This window comes from Trachurus trachurus, assembly GCF_905171665.1.
Source record: "Trachurus trachurus genome assembly, chromosome: 10".
Taxonomy (NCBI): Eukaryota; Metazoa; Chordata; class Actinopteri; order Carangiformes; family Carangidae; genus Trachurus; species Trachurus trachurus.
In genome coordinates this window covers 20433243-20447662 of record NC_139894.1, presented here as the reverse complement: position 1 = coordinate 20447662, position 14420 = coordinate 20433243, and the positions used below count along the sequence as shown (strand labels likewise).

Below are 14420 nucleotides of genomic sequence, written 5' to 3'. Positions count from 1 at the left end.
TTAGTTATTATTAACACACTTTATAACACTTGAGCTTTGACATGTTCTTGGCAGAGAATGTGACACAAAACAAGAAAACAGGACAATAGCAGCACTCTTCAGAAATGTTCAACTGAAGATACAATGATCTTTACTTGAATTATAATGTGTATTTTATTTGAGAATGTGTAAGATAATCGTAAATTAAACTCTAAAATATTACGCAAATTGACATGTTTTCAATTCTGGAGTCCAGTTCAGGCCAAGACTCCAAAGGCAGGTTGATAGAAGGCAGGGAAAAACTCAAAACAAAACAAAAAGCTAGGAAGTAGCGGTTTAAAAAGACGGTAATGAGAGTTCTGTTTGCGTTAAGACGGCCTCCACTCTTCTATATGTAGTAAAGGTAAGCTGCCAGTCCAACCATAGAAATAGGTAGGAGGAAAAAAGGAGTAAGCTGCAGCCCTAATATGGCCCACGACAACAGAGCATTAACCAGCATGGAGCAGGAAATGACAAACAGTCTTGTGATCCCGCTGCCATGCTTGAGCACCACAGACATCAGGAGTCCGTTAGCTGCCTGCCCCGCTATAATGACCCAAACTGCCCCTGAGTATCCCTCCAGGAAGCTCTTTTCACTTGCTACAGAGGAAAAGGAGGACAGCCCGTTGATGGCCACACCAAACACATAGAGGTAGAGATTCTGCAGGCTGAGGGGCAGCTTCTGGCTCTTCAGCACCCTCTCTGTGTAAACCGCCGCCAGCCCTGAAACACAGCAGTACACCAGCACCAGGAAAAGCCCCCAAGCTGTGATATGAAGCCTAGCAGCTTGCTCAGCATCAGCCCCCTCGGGGTCTCTGAGATCCAGGCTGCTGTAGCTGTGACAAACCCCCGCAGCCATGAGGAGCCCCAAGGCTAACCACTGAGCAGGCCGCAGCCGCTTACCCAGGAAGACGGAGTACAGCAGGGCGGTGGAGGCAATTTTAAGATTAGAGAGGACTTGGTACGAGCTGGGGTCCATGTAGGCCTGCATAAGAACGACCAGGTTGTTGTTAAGGGCGTAGAGTACGGCGGGGACTGCATAGGGGGCCACGAGGACTAAATTTGGAGGGGCTCGTAAGGCCGACGTAGCCCCAGTTAGAACGAGAGTCGCCAGTGAGAAGATGAGTTTAGTTAACTCAATCATGACAACACACGACGAGGGGTTGAAAGGGACTTGGCCGTTTTCTTTGGTGAGGGTGATGAGCGGTGCATGAGAGCCATAGATGAGGACCATCAGCCCCAAGAGGACGCCCCACTGAATCCTTTTCACCCACTGCCTCCTCTTCTTTGCCGGGGAACTGGTCCCCACGTTCTCAATCACAATCATCCTCACTGATGCAAAAATAAACACTTATGATCTCTAATAAATCTGAGTTCTACCTTTAGTGCAAAACCCCTCACTTCAGGCCATTTAAAAAATAAACTGCTATAAATCTCGATCATTTAAATATTAGTCATAAAATACTTGTACACACCATTCTCTGTATAACGCTGTATATGTAACTTGAGCTGAACAACAAAAGGTGGAAACATGTGTAGGAATCACTGCTTCTTTTGAACAGGATTGATTCAAAGATCTGACGGCCTTAGACAGTTGCTCCGGGCAACAGAACTAAGAAAGGTTATGAAATCTGAAGGACACAACCTCGCGGGCACAATGTCTTACATATTGTGTTAAAAATCAAACAGTAACATGTGGGAAAGAAGCCGAGCAGTGTTTTAACTGAATCTGAAATAAAAATGCTAATAAAAAAAAAAAAAAATCAGTCTTTTTTCTTTGAGTCCCAAATGAAATTCCAGTTACTGTACATCAAGTAATCTTGAGGTGTTGATCTGTCACGAGTCGCTGACAAACCATCAGCCGCAACAGTACTCCTTCATGTGCCTGTTATGCCACTGGCAAAAAAGACTGTGAGGGCCAGCGGTGAGCCAAAATTACTTTGGTCCTTTCTTCAAGTTGCTCACAAAGCCTTTCACAGTCCTTTCAATGTTGGGCACATCATAATTCTGTGCTGCGTATATGCCAGTCATTGTTCCCAGTAGCACTCCCAGGATGGCAGAGGAGCGGAGCTTGGCCACCACATAGCCGGCCAGGAAGCCCTTCAGAAATGGGGATCCTAAGAAAGAGCCTCCCTGTGAGGGGGGAATGTAACAGCAGGGTCTTTAGCAATGTATCAGCAGCACAGGGGATACAACACAAAGCACATTCAAAGGACATGCTGGGATAAATCATTACTTTGTATTGTCAACAAACACTAAGCATTACTATAAACATGACTGGACTAAAGAGGCAAAGCAACAACACTCACAGATTTGTACTGGTATACACGGATGAGAAATAGCTGCATACTTCACAACAAGAAATCCTACTAAATAATGCTGCATTAGGTTGGGGAAACCTTTCCATAATAAAGCACAATGCTCATGTGGTCAGTTACCAGAGGCTGTGCACACAACTTACCTGTGGTATTCCTACAGACACCTGGTTCTCCACTCGCCTCTGGATCTCCTCCAGCTGGTTTTTGAGCTGCGTCAGATCTTTCAACTGTTTAAGAGGATCCTAGTAAATGAAAAAACATGATAGGCTCTAACTGTGCAAAGAGACACAGAGTTATATAAACAGTAATGCTACCGAGGGTATCCAACGTTGCAGCGCGACACAAACCTAAAATTGCAGTTACTGTCTGATTTACCCTGAGAGCTCTTCCAGCTAAAAAACAACCGAGCAGCGTTTCTCTAAGTTTGCTGCTTTTAGCTCACAGCAGCAGAAACTCAAGGATCCACCACTTTTCATCCAGAGGCGACACTCGCCCCGGTAACTTCATCTGAACATGGAAACAGCTGCTGCTCAAATTCAATGTTTTTTCTCTCTCTTTCGTCCTCCTCTAACCATTGCTGTCATCTGACGGAACACGTGAAATTAATGAATTTAAAGCAGAGCACACAAACTCACTCACCTTGTCATCCGCCATTTTGCTCAGACAGTGAGGGGATAAGTGATCGACTCGTACGCCTGAGCCGCTGGGTTCATTTCAGCTCGATTAGTTTGGGCTAGACTTAATAAATAAATAAATAAACAATAATACAGGATTTAAAGCTCTCTTCGTGGTACCACTGACATGTTACTGTGAAAACAATGTTTATTTTTTCTTTGAGGACACATTCACTTGTAAATTAGACAAAAATCCAGGGTTCCAGCAGTGTCTCTGACCTAATGCTAAATAAAGATGACAACATCATTCAAGAAGATACTATGTTTTGTTTCTTGTGTTTATGTATTACCTGTTCGAATATGTAATTTCCTCTTTCAAACTTAGACCTGAAGAGCTGTACACTAAAAAATATATATATATTGGTGCGTTAGCCTATTTCAATAATTTTCTGATGCTTTATTCTTTGCTCTGAGTGTCAATATTTTCTATTCAATGAATATATAACCAAATAAAGTTCATACAGTACAATATAACTTAATGTATTTATTCCAACACAGTAGCATACATAGATAGACATGAAAAAAGAAACATACATAACAGCGACTGCTTGTGGTAACAGCCTGTACTCTGAACGTCTGTGGGACGCACGCTTTACTTTCACGTGTCAAAAACGTCTTCTGTGATTGGCCCGTCTCTGTTCATTCGGTCTTCTGATTGGCTGACGGCCATAGCAACAAACCGCCATGTTTTCTAGGAGTCGTCGAGATACGAAACTACTTTTACAGACATAAATGCATCGTAAATCTCCAAAATACAATGAACCGTGGACTCGTTTCAGCTGTAATTGTCCTCGGCACAGTGCCGGAGTTTTTCGGCGACTTCTAGGGGTTGTTGGAAGCAGTTTGTAGAGCCTCGGGGCGTCGTAGGTAAGGCTTCAACAAGAAGGCATTTCATTGGATAACTGGGTAGCTGTGCAGGCAGTATAATCACACGCCATTAAACGTACTGTTAAAGCAGGGAAGGACCACTAACATGTAAACGCTATAGGTCAGTGGTCTCCCTAAGAGCCCCTATTTAATCATGACTAAGACACTGCAGTGCTAAAGTCTTTCTGAGGTACCGGCCCGCAGTCACACTGTCCTACTTGCAGCAGCTTTTATTAGATAAAGTGTCTCTACTTGCCTCTCATCAGCCTTGATATCCATTGCTAAAATAAGCTTCACAAATCCAGACCTCTTATCAAAGCACAGAGGAGTGACGCTGCGCTCATGCTCTACTGAGGGAGACTCTGGCCTTCAAGGATGTTAAATACAGAGTATTATGCAACGTGTGCACCTATGTTTAACCCAAACTACTTCACTCTGACCTAACACACCTGCAATAAAGTCTGCCCTAATGAAAGTTCAAACATGAGCAACAAACTAATCTCATTTATGTTAATGCTTTTTCAAGCTGGCCCCATCTTTGGATGTCATGGAGAAAGTGGAGGTGTTTGAGGTGATGAAAGTCACTGAGGAGGTGGAGAGCTGCTACAGCCAAATGGAGGTGACGACCCCCAAAAAGAGGAAGAGCAAAGCTCAAGAAGACTCTGTTGAGAAATCGAAGAAGCCTAGGTAATTAGATCACATCACACACTGCTGTTGTAATGTTATAGCAGTAAGTATAGCTCTGTCTGTCTCAAACAGGGATTGATTCACCTAAAAAAATCAAACAATTATCTCACTCATTGTCATGCATTTATAGCAGACATGGTATTTATCTGTTTTAGGTCTGCCTACCTTCTATACTACTTTGATGTCCACCAGATTATGCAACAGGATATACCTAATCTGCCACAGTCTGAGATCAACAAGCGCATCAGTGAGAGCTGGAAAAGGCTCAGTGTGGCAGAGAAAGCCTACTATCTGGAGAAGGCCAAGTCTGAGAAGGAGGGACTGGATACAGTAAGCTACAACTCTTTCCATCAGTGCATCTGAACTTCGGTGGAACTTTGCTCATATTGATCCTCAGTAAAAGAAAACCTACCTACCTAATTTATTGGTGCCAACATTATTCTACGAATAATCATTCTTAACCTGTATTTTCTTCAGTCCTCACTCGGTCCCTCCAAAGACCTGCCAGGCTTCCGCAAGATCCTTCCTAGAGCCAGCTACTTCCTCTTGTCCAAAAGCAGCCCCGCAAATCACCAACCAGTAGCCTCTCAGTCAGAGGTGAGCGTGGAGTCTGTGGATCTTCTAGCTGAAAATGGCTTTCCCTCAACCTCCAGTGCCCAAGAGCCCCAGTTCACAGCTCTGGGGTTGGCCAGTGAGGTGGAACTTTCCGAGCAGCCCATTGTCGTTGAAGAGATAGCAGAGAAAACTGCGGCAGTGTCTCGTCCCACTGCCCTCCAAGGAATTCCACCCTCCTCTTCCTCCTCTGTGCTACCGAACGTCCCAAGCTCCACAGTCCTGCAGGGCTCCGCTGACCTCTTAGTAAACGGGGTAACGCTGAAAGGAAATGAGAGAGCTGGCACTGGTTATGGCAGGATGATCATGCAGCAAATGCAGGGGGAAGCTACACAGGTGGTTGCCATCATACCTTCACAGGTGAAACTATATATATTCAATATAGAAAAATGCTCAATTTATCATTCATTACATAAAAATCCATGTAGCTCACTTAACAGTTTAATTTCGAATGCAGTAAAGTGATTTTCCCCTTCACTACAGAACTTGCTGGAAGCGAAGTCTTTGGCAGGTGTCAGCTCTGTGGGCCCAGTGATGATGGTCTCCGTAGGTGCCAATGTACAACAAAGGCCTTCGTATAAAACAGTAAGAACCACTTGGATTCATCCAGCTCAGAAATGTCAGCGCCTAAACTGACAGTTATAGTCTGTACAAAAAAGGAAAATCAAGAATATTATTATATCTAATTAGTGGATCTGGGTTAAACAGTTGTCCTCTTCTTTATAGTCTGTGAAAACGTACACCAGGAGAGGTCGAGGGAGGTGCCTGAATCCTGGATGTTCATTTGTGTATGTCACCCGCCACAAGCCACCAACGTGCCCCGAGTGTGGGAGCCTTCTGGGTGGAAAATGGATACCTCCTGTAAGTGTTGAATCACAATAGAACAAACAGTGAGAGGCGTTCAAACTTTTTCCTCATTACTAACACAGTGATTTGGGCTCCAGTTTTGACCTGAAGTTCAACTTTTCCTGCTTTTACGTATCAGGAAAAGAAGACACAACAGAAAGAAGCAGCATCAAAGCAGCTCCCGCAGAAAGCTGAACCGAAGTCTGATGAAAGCTGCCAACCCACACAGCTGCCTGCTCAGGAGGGGGATGCTGATGTCGGTAAAACAAACACCACTGGGAGCAAAAAGGAAGGGCGCGTTCAGTGCCGCTCCAGAAAGCAGCGTGCAGTTCCAACTGGAAATCCACCAGAGGGCAGCAGCATCCAGCCACAGGATCAAACTAAGTGAGCGTCCATTACTATATAAACATGGACTTTCATAGCATTTTGACAGTTTGGATTATAACATGTAAAAACTGCACTGACCATTTGCAAATTGTAGTGTCAATGCAGGTTTTAAGTGTAGCGTCTATGCCTAACAATTTCCCATGTGTCTGAATTTATATTTGTTATAACATACGTGGCATTTTTCATCTCTCCTGATACATTTTTGAGCTTATTTTAAACACTGAAATGTATGAAAGTGTGGGACAAATACCTGAGAATACAAAACAAAATACGATTACATTGAAACCTTAGTGTGTTCTTATAGCTTGTGTGAATAGTTTGTGTTGCTTTTCCTCTGTGTGAGAAGACAGTTGAAAGCCAGTCCTAAAGGTGCCACAGCACAAAATCAAGACAGAAGCAGTGTCGCTGTCCAAAAGAGGCCTGTCAGACCCATCCTCCCCGCCTATTATAACTCAGGTGAGATTTAAAAAAAAAATATATATATATACAACGCACAGAAAATGTTCTGTCGTCCATGTTAAAATAAGTTGTTACCATTTGAATTCACACATTTGCTTGTGTTTGTATTTCTAGGCCGTGCCTTGTTCCAGATTATAACTGTCCCACCTGATAAAGGAAAACTTCTGACTGCAAACAGCAACAAATCATCAACTGGTAGTGTGCATCATTTGGCTTTGTGTTTAATTACCCTTAATTAAGTAGATTAAGTCAGTTTGAGATTCAGTGTGTGCATGGTTCAATTTTATATTTATTCAGTGCTTGTTATTGAGTATTAGGTATAATTGTAGACTGTCCTCACCACACTGACAGGAAGTGAGGTGTCTATGTAAGTACCTGTTCTCTCTGAGGTTTCTGCTCTTAGCTGATGTGGTTGTTTTTCTCACCACAGTGCCCAGAGAAAGCTTGTCAGGTCTCAAACCCAGCACTTTAAAGCAGCTCGGCCAGGCGGTCACAACAACCACAGCCAAGCAGGTTAATACACACACGCATGTTGGCTTGCACACAAATAACAAACTGTAAAGCTGCAGTTCTGAGCTCAGTTTCCTCACACTCTGCATGTCTTTCCATAGGAATATCCTGCCCCAGCAGATGGAAACCAGCCTGTATCTTCACTCACTGATAGGAGAGTGAATATCCTGTCAGTCGTGCCTTTCAAACAGCACACTGTCTCTAACTTTGTCAGTATACAGCTACTCCTCTTGCAATTTCGCCCGCTATAAATTGTTTTTTTTTTCTATTAGATTACACTCAATGTTCCTTTGTGGAATGTGATGGTCTGGAGTTCCCTTATTTATTTATCTGTGATTCTTCTCTTTACTCTCTCAGGACTTGGGACTGTCCACAGCAAGAGGGAGGGGTCACTGTAAAAACCCGTCCTGTGACTATATGTACAAGAACAGACACAAACCTGCAGTGTGCCCCCAGTGTGGCTGTGAGTTGACCCAGAAGAACACCAAGGCAGCAAAGGTACAAGCCTGCAACCTCTAGGGTTTTCTGAAGTGCAGATACAATGAGATCTGTTTCTAGCTGTCTCCTTGTCCCTCTTGACCTCATGTGTGAGCCTCAACGCAACTTTGGAATCCAGAGCATGTTCATAAATCAAGACCAAAGACTGATAACAACACGCCTTTTATGTGAAGTCATTCATCTTTCCAGGTTTTTCCTCCCAGACTTTAAAGTAATTGGTGTCATCTTTTACATCCGCAACGCCACATTTTTTTCTCACTTAGTGTATTTTTTATGCATATTTTCCTCTGCTTTTCACCACGAAGCAATCTTTATTAGCATTTTATTGGTACTAATTATATTAGAACTTTATTTTTTTATTTTGTTTGTCATGACATCAAGAACTGTCTGCTTCAGTCACCAAAGGAGTTAAGCTTAAGGACTTAAGCTTTCCTCTCCCTCATCTTTATTCTTACAATGAGTCACTTTCATTTTAAAGTTTATCAAAGCTAACATTTTAGCATTCGTTTATATAATATAATGTGGACGAATATCTTGTATTACTTTTGTTTTCCTTTTTCAGTTTGAGACGTTGCTGGATCCGTACCACACCCTGACTCCTGCACAGAAGGACGTTCAGCGGCAAAATACACTGCAGCTGCTGCGCCGCTCGGTACAGATTCCTGAAAATGAGACTGAGCTGCAGGAAACGTTAAACCTCATCCAGGAGCTCAATAGTCTCCAGATTGTCTTGGTTCAACCAGGAGACCAGGAGCATGAAGACACCACGGGGACGGAGACACTGGTTGAAAATGGGTGGCCTCAGTACTTTGAATCAGCTGCTACTCACTGTGGCCTGTGTAACTACCCTCTGTTCAAGGGAGGTCAGAGGTGAGAGCATGGGGAGTGACGTGAAGAGATATTTTGATATATTAAAGGGAAAGAGATGCTACTGCTTGTTGAGATTTGTAGTGGTTGATTTTGTGTGTGTGTGTGTGTGTGTGTGTGTGTGTGTGTGTGTGTGTGTGTGTGTGTGTGTGTGTGTGTGTGTGTGTGTGTGTGTGTGTGTGTGTGTGTGTGTGTGTGTGTGTGTGTGTGTGTGTGTGTGTGTGTGTGTGTGTGTGTGTGTGTGTGTGTGTGTTGTAGTTCTGTTGCCGGGCAGGAGGACTGCTGGCTGCTCACTGAGGCCCTGGTGCAGACAGCTTCTCTCCAGCTCAAAGTGTGTCTCAACGTCCAGTGTCTGGCTCTGCACAGCTTCACTGACCTGCACCCAGGTAAACAGCAGCACGTATTCTCTGTATTCCCAGAGCATCCAGCATTCCTCCTTAGTTTTGTGTAGAGTCTCTTATTGTATTGCTGTACATTTCTACACACAGAGCATCTCAAACACAGCAGATCTGACAGTGGGCAAATCTGTGTATATGTGTTTGGCATTTACAAATACTGGTCGGAAGCTTCTGTCTTTATTTTGGTTGATTTGTTTGCACATCAGATGCAATTTATAAAAATTCTTCAGATTTTCTTAATCACATCAGTCTTATGCTCTCTGGCAAAATACTGATGATTTCTTAATTACATTAGTATTTTGCTGCCAGAGCTGCAACTCTGATGGTTGTTTTTCTTTTCTTTCTCAAACTCATTCATGGGGAAAATATTTGACCCCCTTACTCCTTCTGGGAGAGTATTGATGTATAGCCTACCAGCCAAAGCTTTTAGATTTTAAAGATTGAGATACCTAGTCCATTCTCAAATTTAGCCGGTTCACCTGCCAAGGAAATATATCAGACACAACATTGCGGCACATTTTGATATAAAGTTGTTTTTTTACAGAATCTGTAATACACACTCGTCCACCAGCTAGTAAACTCCTGTTATCCAAACTTGAATGCGTCATTTTAGGATATAAAGCAAAATGTAATAAGTTGCACTCAATCTTTTCAGTTGACTGGAATTTAGTAATTTATCTTTAATATACAAACACATTGCATTAAAAGACACAGCGTTTTTGTTAATGGTTATAATATTGTATATAGTATGATAACTTCTGGGGCTGTACAACAAACTACAGAGATGACCAGTCTCGAGCAGCAGACGGGCTCTCAAACCCTTTCCCAAACGAACATTATTTTAATAAAACAGACCACACATTAAAAGATCTTTAAAGTGAAAAAAATCATCATCAGTCTTATTTGGTTTGGGTACATAAAACATGAAAGTATTTATGAAGTCTCAGTCTATCGCCACCTAGTGGCTCAGAGCACTTCCAGTGAAACAGTGTGTTTTGATATGTTTTGCTTTATGTAACACAATCTCCTTAATATTTGTGCTTCTCACTCTTGTATGGTTTCTGCCCTTAAATGCCACCGTAGCAGAGAATCACAGTTAAACAACAATATTTTTCTTGTGTGTTAATGGTAACAGCAATGCTCTGTCACAGTGTATCAAGTGTATATAAACAATGTCTCCTGACAATATTTTTCTCTGATGTGGTATAACTTGCAGCTATCTGTCTATGAGAATTAAAACACTGTCTTTTTTTGTAACAGGTTTATTCAACGTCGGGAACAAGCTGCTAGTTACTATTGACCTGTTCCTGAAGATCAGGATGAACATCAGACTGGGACAAGCCCCCTCTCAGGCAGCCAAGACTGTACTGGACCACATCCCCAATCACCCTTGTAAATTCTCAATTACTCCCTACATACATAGATTCTGCAAATGTCTTTGATTTTGTTCAGGATAGTCACGTGTCTCATTTTCTGCGTTGGCAATTTTGTTCCCTCTGTATTTCACGCTGTGTTCTATCTTCCTCTTTTCCATCAGTCCATGCACTGAGTCGAGAGGAGTTATCTCAAATTCACGAGCTGCTCCTCAGCGGCTACTGGGCCTTTGAGTGTCTGACGGTGCGAGATTACAACGATATGATCTGTGGCATCTGTGGTGTCGCTCCCAAGCTGGAGATTTCACAACGACACACAAACAACGTGCTGGAGCTCAAGAATGTGGAGGTGACAGAGTTACTGCAAAACTGTTGCAAAATGAATCGACTTCTTTGAGCTATTTAGCAACTTACATTTCCCTGAACCACACTGTCTCCACAGTTCACTTGGCCCGAGGTGTCGGTCTCAGATGAGGTGCATGTGGACGACTTCTGGCTGACCATGGAGAGCGAGGCTATCGAGCAGGCGGCTTTCCCCACTGACATCCCTATCACTCGGGTGGACGCTTCCATCCTCGCCCCCTTCATCCCCCCTCTGATGAGGAGTCTAAATGTCATCAACACGGAGAAAGACAAGGTTCTGTCGCACACAGAGCAGCCCTCAGGTACTGACTCTTTTGGACGCTCTGATTTTAAGCTATACTCAAAGTGAGAAACGAGGGCGGACGTTACCTGTCACACATGCACAGCTTCATAGAGAAAAACAGAGAAAACATCATTGATTTCAGAACTATCATACGTTTTGTTCATAATACATGCAGTTTGAATGTTTTAGTTTAAGTTATTTCTGCATCCTTAACTGATTTTATTTATTGATGTCTATATCCAGCTGCAATTCATTATCAGCTTTGTTTTGGTTGTAGTGGATTGCGTTGACTGTGTGTTTTAAAGAGATTGGTTTCCACCGTCTGTCTCAGGAGATCCATCAGTTTTGGTGCGTCTAATTCATGACGGTCAGCTGAGACTGGATAAGATTGAGGATCACAGTGAGGAGGAGCTGAGAACAATACTGAGCGGCTGCGGGGCGACCATCACCCCAGGGTCCACCAAGGTGTGTGTGTGTGTGTGTGTGTGTGTGTGTGTGCATGTGAGTGTGAGTGTGAGAAGCATGTGCCTATGCGGTTATTATGCACACAAACACACGATTTTTCTCTTGTATATGTTAGAAAGTTGAACACAAAAAAAAAAACACAACAATCATGTGATGACTTCTTGATTTAAAGCAAAGGAAAAACCCCCTCCCCTCCCTTCCCCCGCACCCCGGGGTGTTTAAGTTTTGCTCAAGGGTATCGGCAAATTTGTTTGCTCGCTAGCTGTAACGGGAGTCTGAATCAGGCTGAAAAAATGACCCCAATTCCTGGTACGAGCTAAACTTATCTCTGACATACTTCTATCTGTGTGTGAATATAAGTCTCCTCTCTGTCTTCTTCTGTGTTAGAACGAGCTGCTGGCTTCTCTCATCTCATTGTGCACGCTCGTTCAAAGCGGCCTCTCCACGGCGCCACAGCCCCCTCCACACCTCACTGCTGGCAAGCTGTCTAAGGTCTGCCCCCACAAGGTAAAAACAGTAGCTCTGTCATGTTGTTCTCGACCAGTCACCCAAATCGGTCCAAAGCAGTAATTTCAGGTTAAATGAGCCCAAAACACAAACACTCCCCACGTGTTTTCCATGTGTAACATTCCTCTGTGAGCTCGTAACCGTCCACCTCTGTGCCGTTCATGTGACCAGGTGGTGTGTGGCTCTAAGTGCTTGGTGAGAGGAGAGACGGCTCGAGATCACGTCGACCTGCTCCTGTCGTCCCGCTACTGGCCGCCAGTCTATGTCAGTGACTGTGCCCGCGAGGTGGCTCTCTGTACAGACATGCTGTATCCAGACCTGGCAACCCAGATGTGGGGCAGGAACCAAGGATGCTTCTGTGATCCCTTTGAAAAGCCAGAGGTGAGTGAGCCCAGCCCAGTTATCTGTCAAGAGGCTCAGACTTCTGCTGCTTAAAATGGAAAATGAACCAAGTTAAAGGGTCAATGTGTGATTTTATAATGACGATATATTCACATTATTTACACGCATATGATTGAATGGCGACTATAAAGTGTTTGTTTTTTTGTTTGTGACCTGATTTAATTGAATTGAAACAATTTAGTTTTTTGTGTTTGCAAAATCTTTAATGTAAAATATAAAGTGTGAACATCTATGAGGAAACTGGAAAGTAGGTTTATGTAGGATTATTTATTAATACAATTAATACATATCTCTGCTGAAAAATGAATGGCAGTGTTTTTTCTTCTTTGGTAAAGGCTCATTGTCGTTCTCGTTTTTTATCTTCAGTATGTCTCGTGTGCTGAGCTACAAGATCAGCCGTACAGTGCCGACCTTTCCTTGGTTGCAGAGAACCAGCAGGTCCACCCCATCACCAAATCTTCTTCTTGTTGGCTGGTTCGTCCCCCTGGAGCAGAGCAGCCACCGGACCACCACTCAATGTCGCTCTGCAGAGACCTGGAGCCCTACGTCAGCCTCGTGGGCGAGCTGGAGAAAGAGAAGGAAGAGGTGGGTGATGAGCAATCAGAACAGCAAGAAAACGCAGAGACAGACAGTACAGAGAAATCAGAGGAGGGTTCCCCTGTGAGCCATGCAAGGGGGCAAGCTATGGTTTTCAGCAACACAGCCTATTACTATCTATACAACCGTCTGGTAGATTACCTCACCAGCAGGGACATTGTGAGCCAGCAGATCAACCAAGTGGTGAAAGCCTGCCAGCCGGGAGAGGTGGTGATCAGAGATGCTCTGTACCGGCTGGGAGTGGCACAGATCAACACGGAGAAAGAGGATGAAGAAGGAGGAGGAAGTGGAATAGAGTCGCAGACACAAGGAGAGATAGAGAAATATGAGGTGGAGATTGTCCTGCCTGTACAAGAGAGCTGAGGACGGACGGACGGCTGGATGAATCAACAACACATGTCGGACAGATGAGTGGACTGAATGTAAAGATGGCTGCATGCAAAGAGAGGACGGCAGAGCAAAAGAGACGCATAGAGAAATGGAGACGCCATCAGGAGAGATGAAAGTCCAAGCAGAAGCAGCAGTGCTTGCTAACCCTGAGAACGACTGCATCTCAACTGTTAAAGGAGGACCAGCATGCTCCACCAGTTATACAGTTATACTGGTGTCAGGAAATGTATTAATATGCATAGATATATACACATAGATGCCGCCACTGACGCTGCTGTCCATTGGAACGATACGTCAACGCGGCCGCCATCTTGGGTCGGAGGAAGCCGTGTCAACTTAACTGCATTAGTCAACAGAGACAGAGGTCTATCAACGATTAAAATCGCCATAACTCACTGAATATTCAACCAACTTTGAAGCCGTTTGGTTTATTATAAATGTCAGACATATATTTATGATACAACATTTAAAAAAAAAATAATAATTTTAGACATACACTTACATACTCAGACACACTACTACTACAAGGGTCTGACTGGGTCTGACTGCTTGTCAGACGTATATGTCTATGGTCAGAAACCCCGTCCCAAGATGGCGGCGCTATTGACGTACGCTGAGAAGCAGAAGGCGGCATCTAGTCAGTATATACTGTATATCTATGCTAAATGTGGATGAAGTGGGTTCTATTCAAAACAAGTGGACCTTATAGAGAGTAGTGAGAGGCCTTCAGAGTGATCTGAACTGGTTACTGTAAAGAAATACAGTGTAAAACAGGTTACTAAGTCATTTTTAATTATCTATAACAATAAATGCAGAAATAAGTCTATGTTAATATGGTGGAGAAAATGCAACAATAACACAAATATGGTGCCAAGACATAAAAGATGTGAAAAGTGTAT

At 43.5% G+C, this 14420-nt stretch overlaps 3 protein-coding genes across 3 annotated transcripts; 1 reads left to right on the top strand and 2 right to left on the bottom strand.

Annotated features, from left to right (window-relative positions):
* Window positions 1–1352, bottom strand: LOC310992313 (putative UDP-sugar transporter protein SLC35A4). Its single transcript, XM_083980327.1, has one exon. It carries the CDS (start codon window positions 1343–1345, stop codon window positions 368–370), a length of 978 nt encoding a protein of 325 aa, XP_083836453.1. The 5' UTR covers window positions 1346–1352; the 3' UTR covers window positions 1–367.
* A 537-nt stretch (window positions 1353–1889) lies between these two features.
* Window positions 1890–3013, bottom strand: LOC310992314 (SLC35A4 upstream microprotein-like). The gene is made up of 3 exons (XM_083980328.1): window positions 2976–3013; window positions 2480–2578; window positions 1890–2151 (listed from the first exon to the last, which is right to left on the bottom strand). Exons 1-3 carry the CDS (start codon window positions 2988–2990, stop codon window positions 1954–1956), a joined length of 312 nt encoding a protein of 103 aa, XP_083836454.1. The 5' UTR covers window positions 2991–3013; the 3' UTR covers window positions 1890–1953.
* A 1019-nt stretch (window positions 3014–4032) lies between these two features.
* On the top strand, window positions 4033–13884 carry hmgxb3 (HMG box domain containing 3). Its single transcript, XM_083981346.1, is given in 21 exon segments — window positions 4033–4067; window positions 4404–4564; window positions 4720–4894; window positions 5042–5536; window positions 5660–5761; window positions 5903–6037; window positions 6162–6406; window positions 6756–6865; window positions 6983–7063; window positions 7299–7381; window positions 7480–7587; window positions 7736–7876; window positions 8439–8746; window positions 9002–9129; window positions 10402–10532; window positions 10534–10863; window positions 10957–11179; window positions 11492–11625; window positions 12013–12132; window positions 12304–12513; window positions 12901–13884. Coding segments are annotated over 20 exon segments (3993 nt in total). The 5' UTR covers window positions 4033–4067; window positions 4404–4424; the 3' UTR covers window positions 13495–13884.
* The last annotated feature ends 536 nt before the right edge of the window (window positions 13885–14420 follow it).

Bases quoted from the DNA above. Each gene is read 5' to 3' on its own strand.
- LOC310992313 (XM_083980327.1), bottom strand. From the start codon at position 1,345: ATGATTGTGATTGAGAACGTGGGGACCAGTTCCCCGGCAAAGAAGAGG.
- LOC310992314 (XM_083980328.1), bottom strand. The intron at 2,152-2,479 runs GTAAGTTGTGTG...CCCCCCTCACAG, and splicing joins TGTCTGTAGGAATACCACAG to GGAGGCTCTTTCTTAGGATC.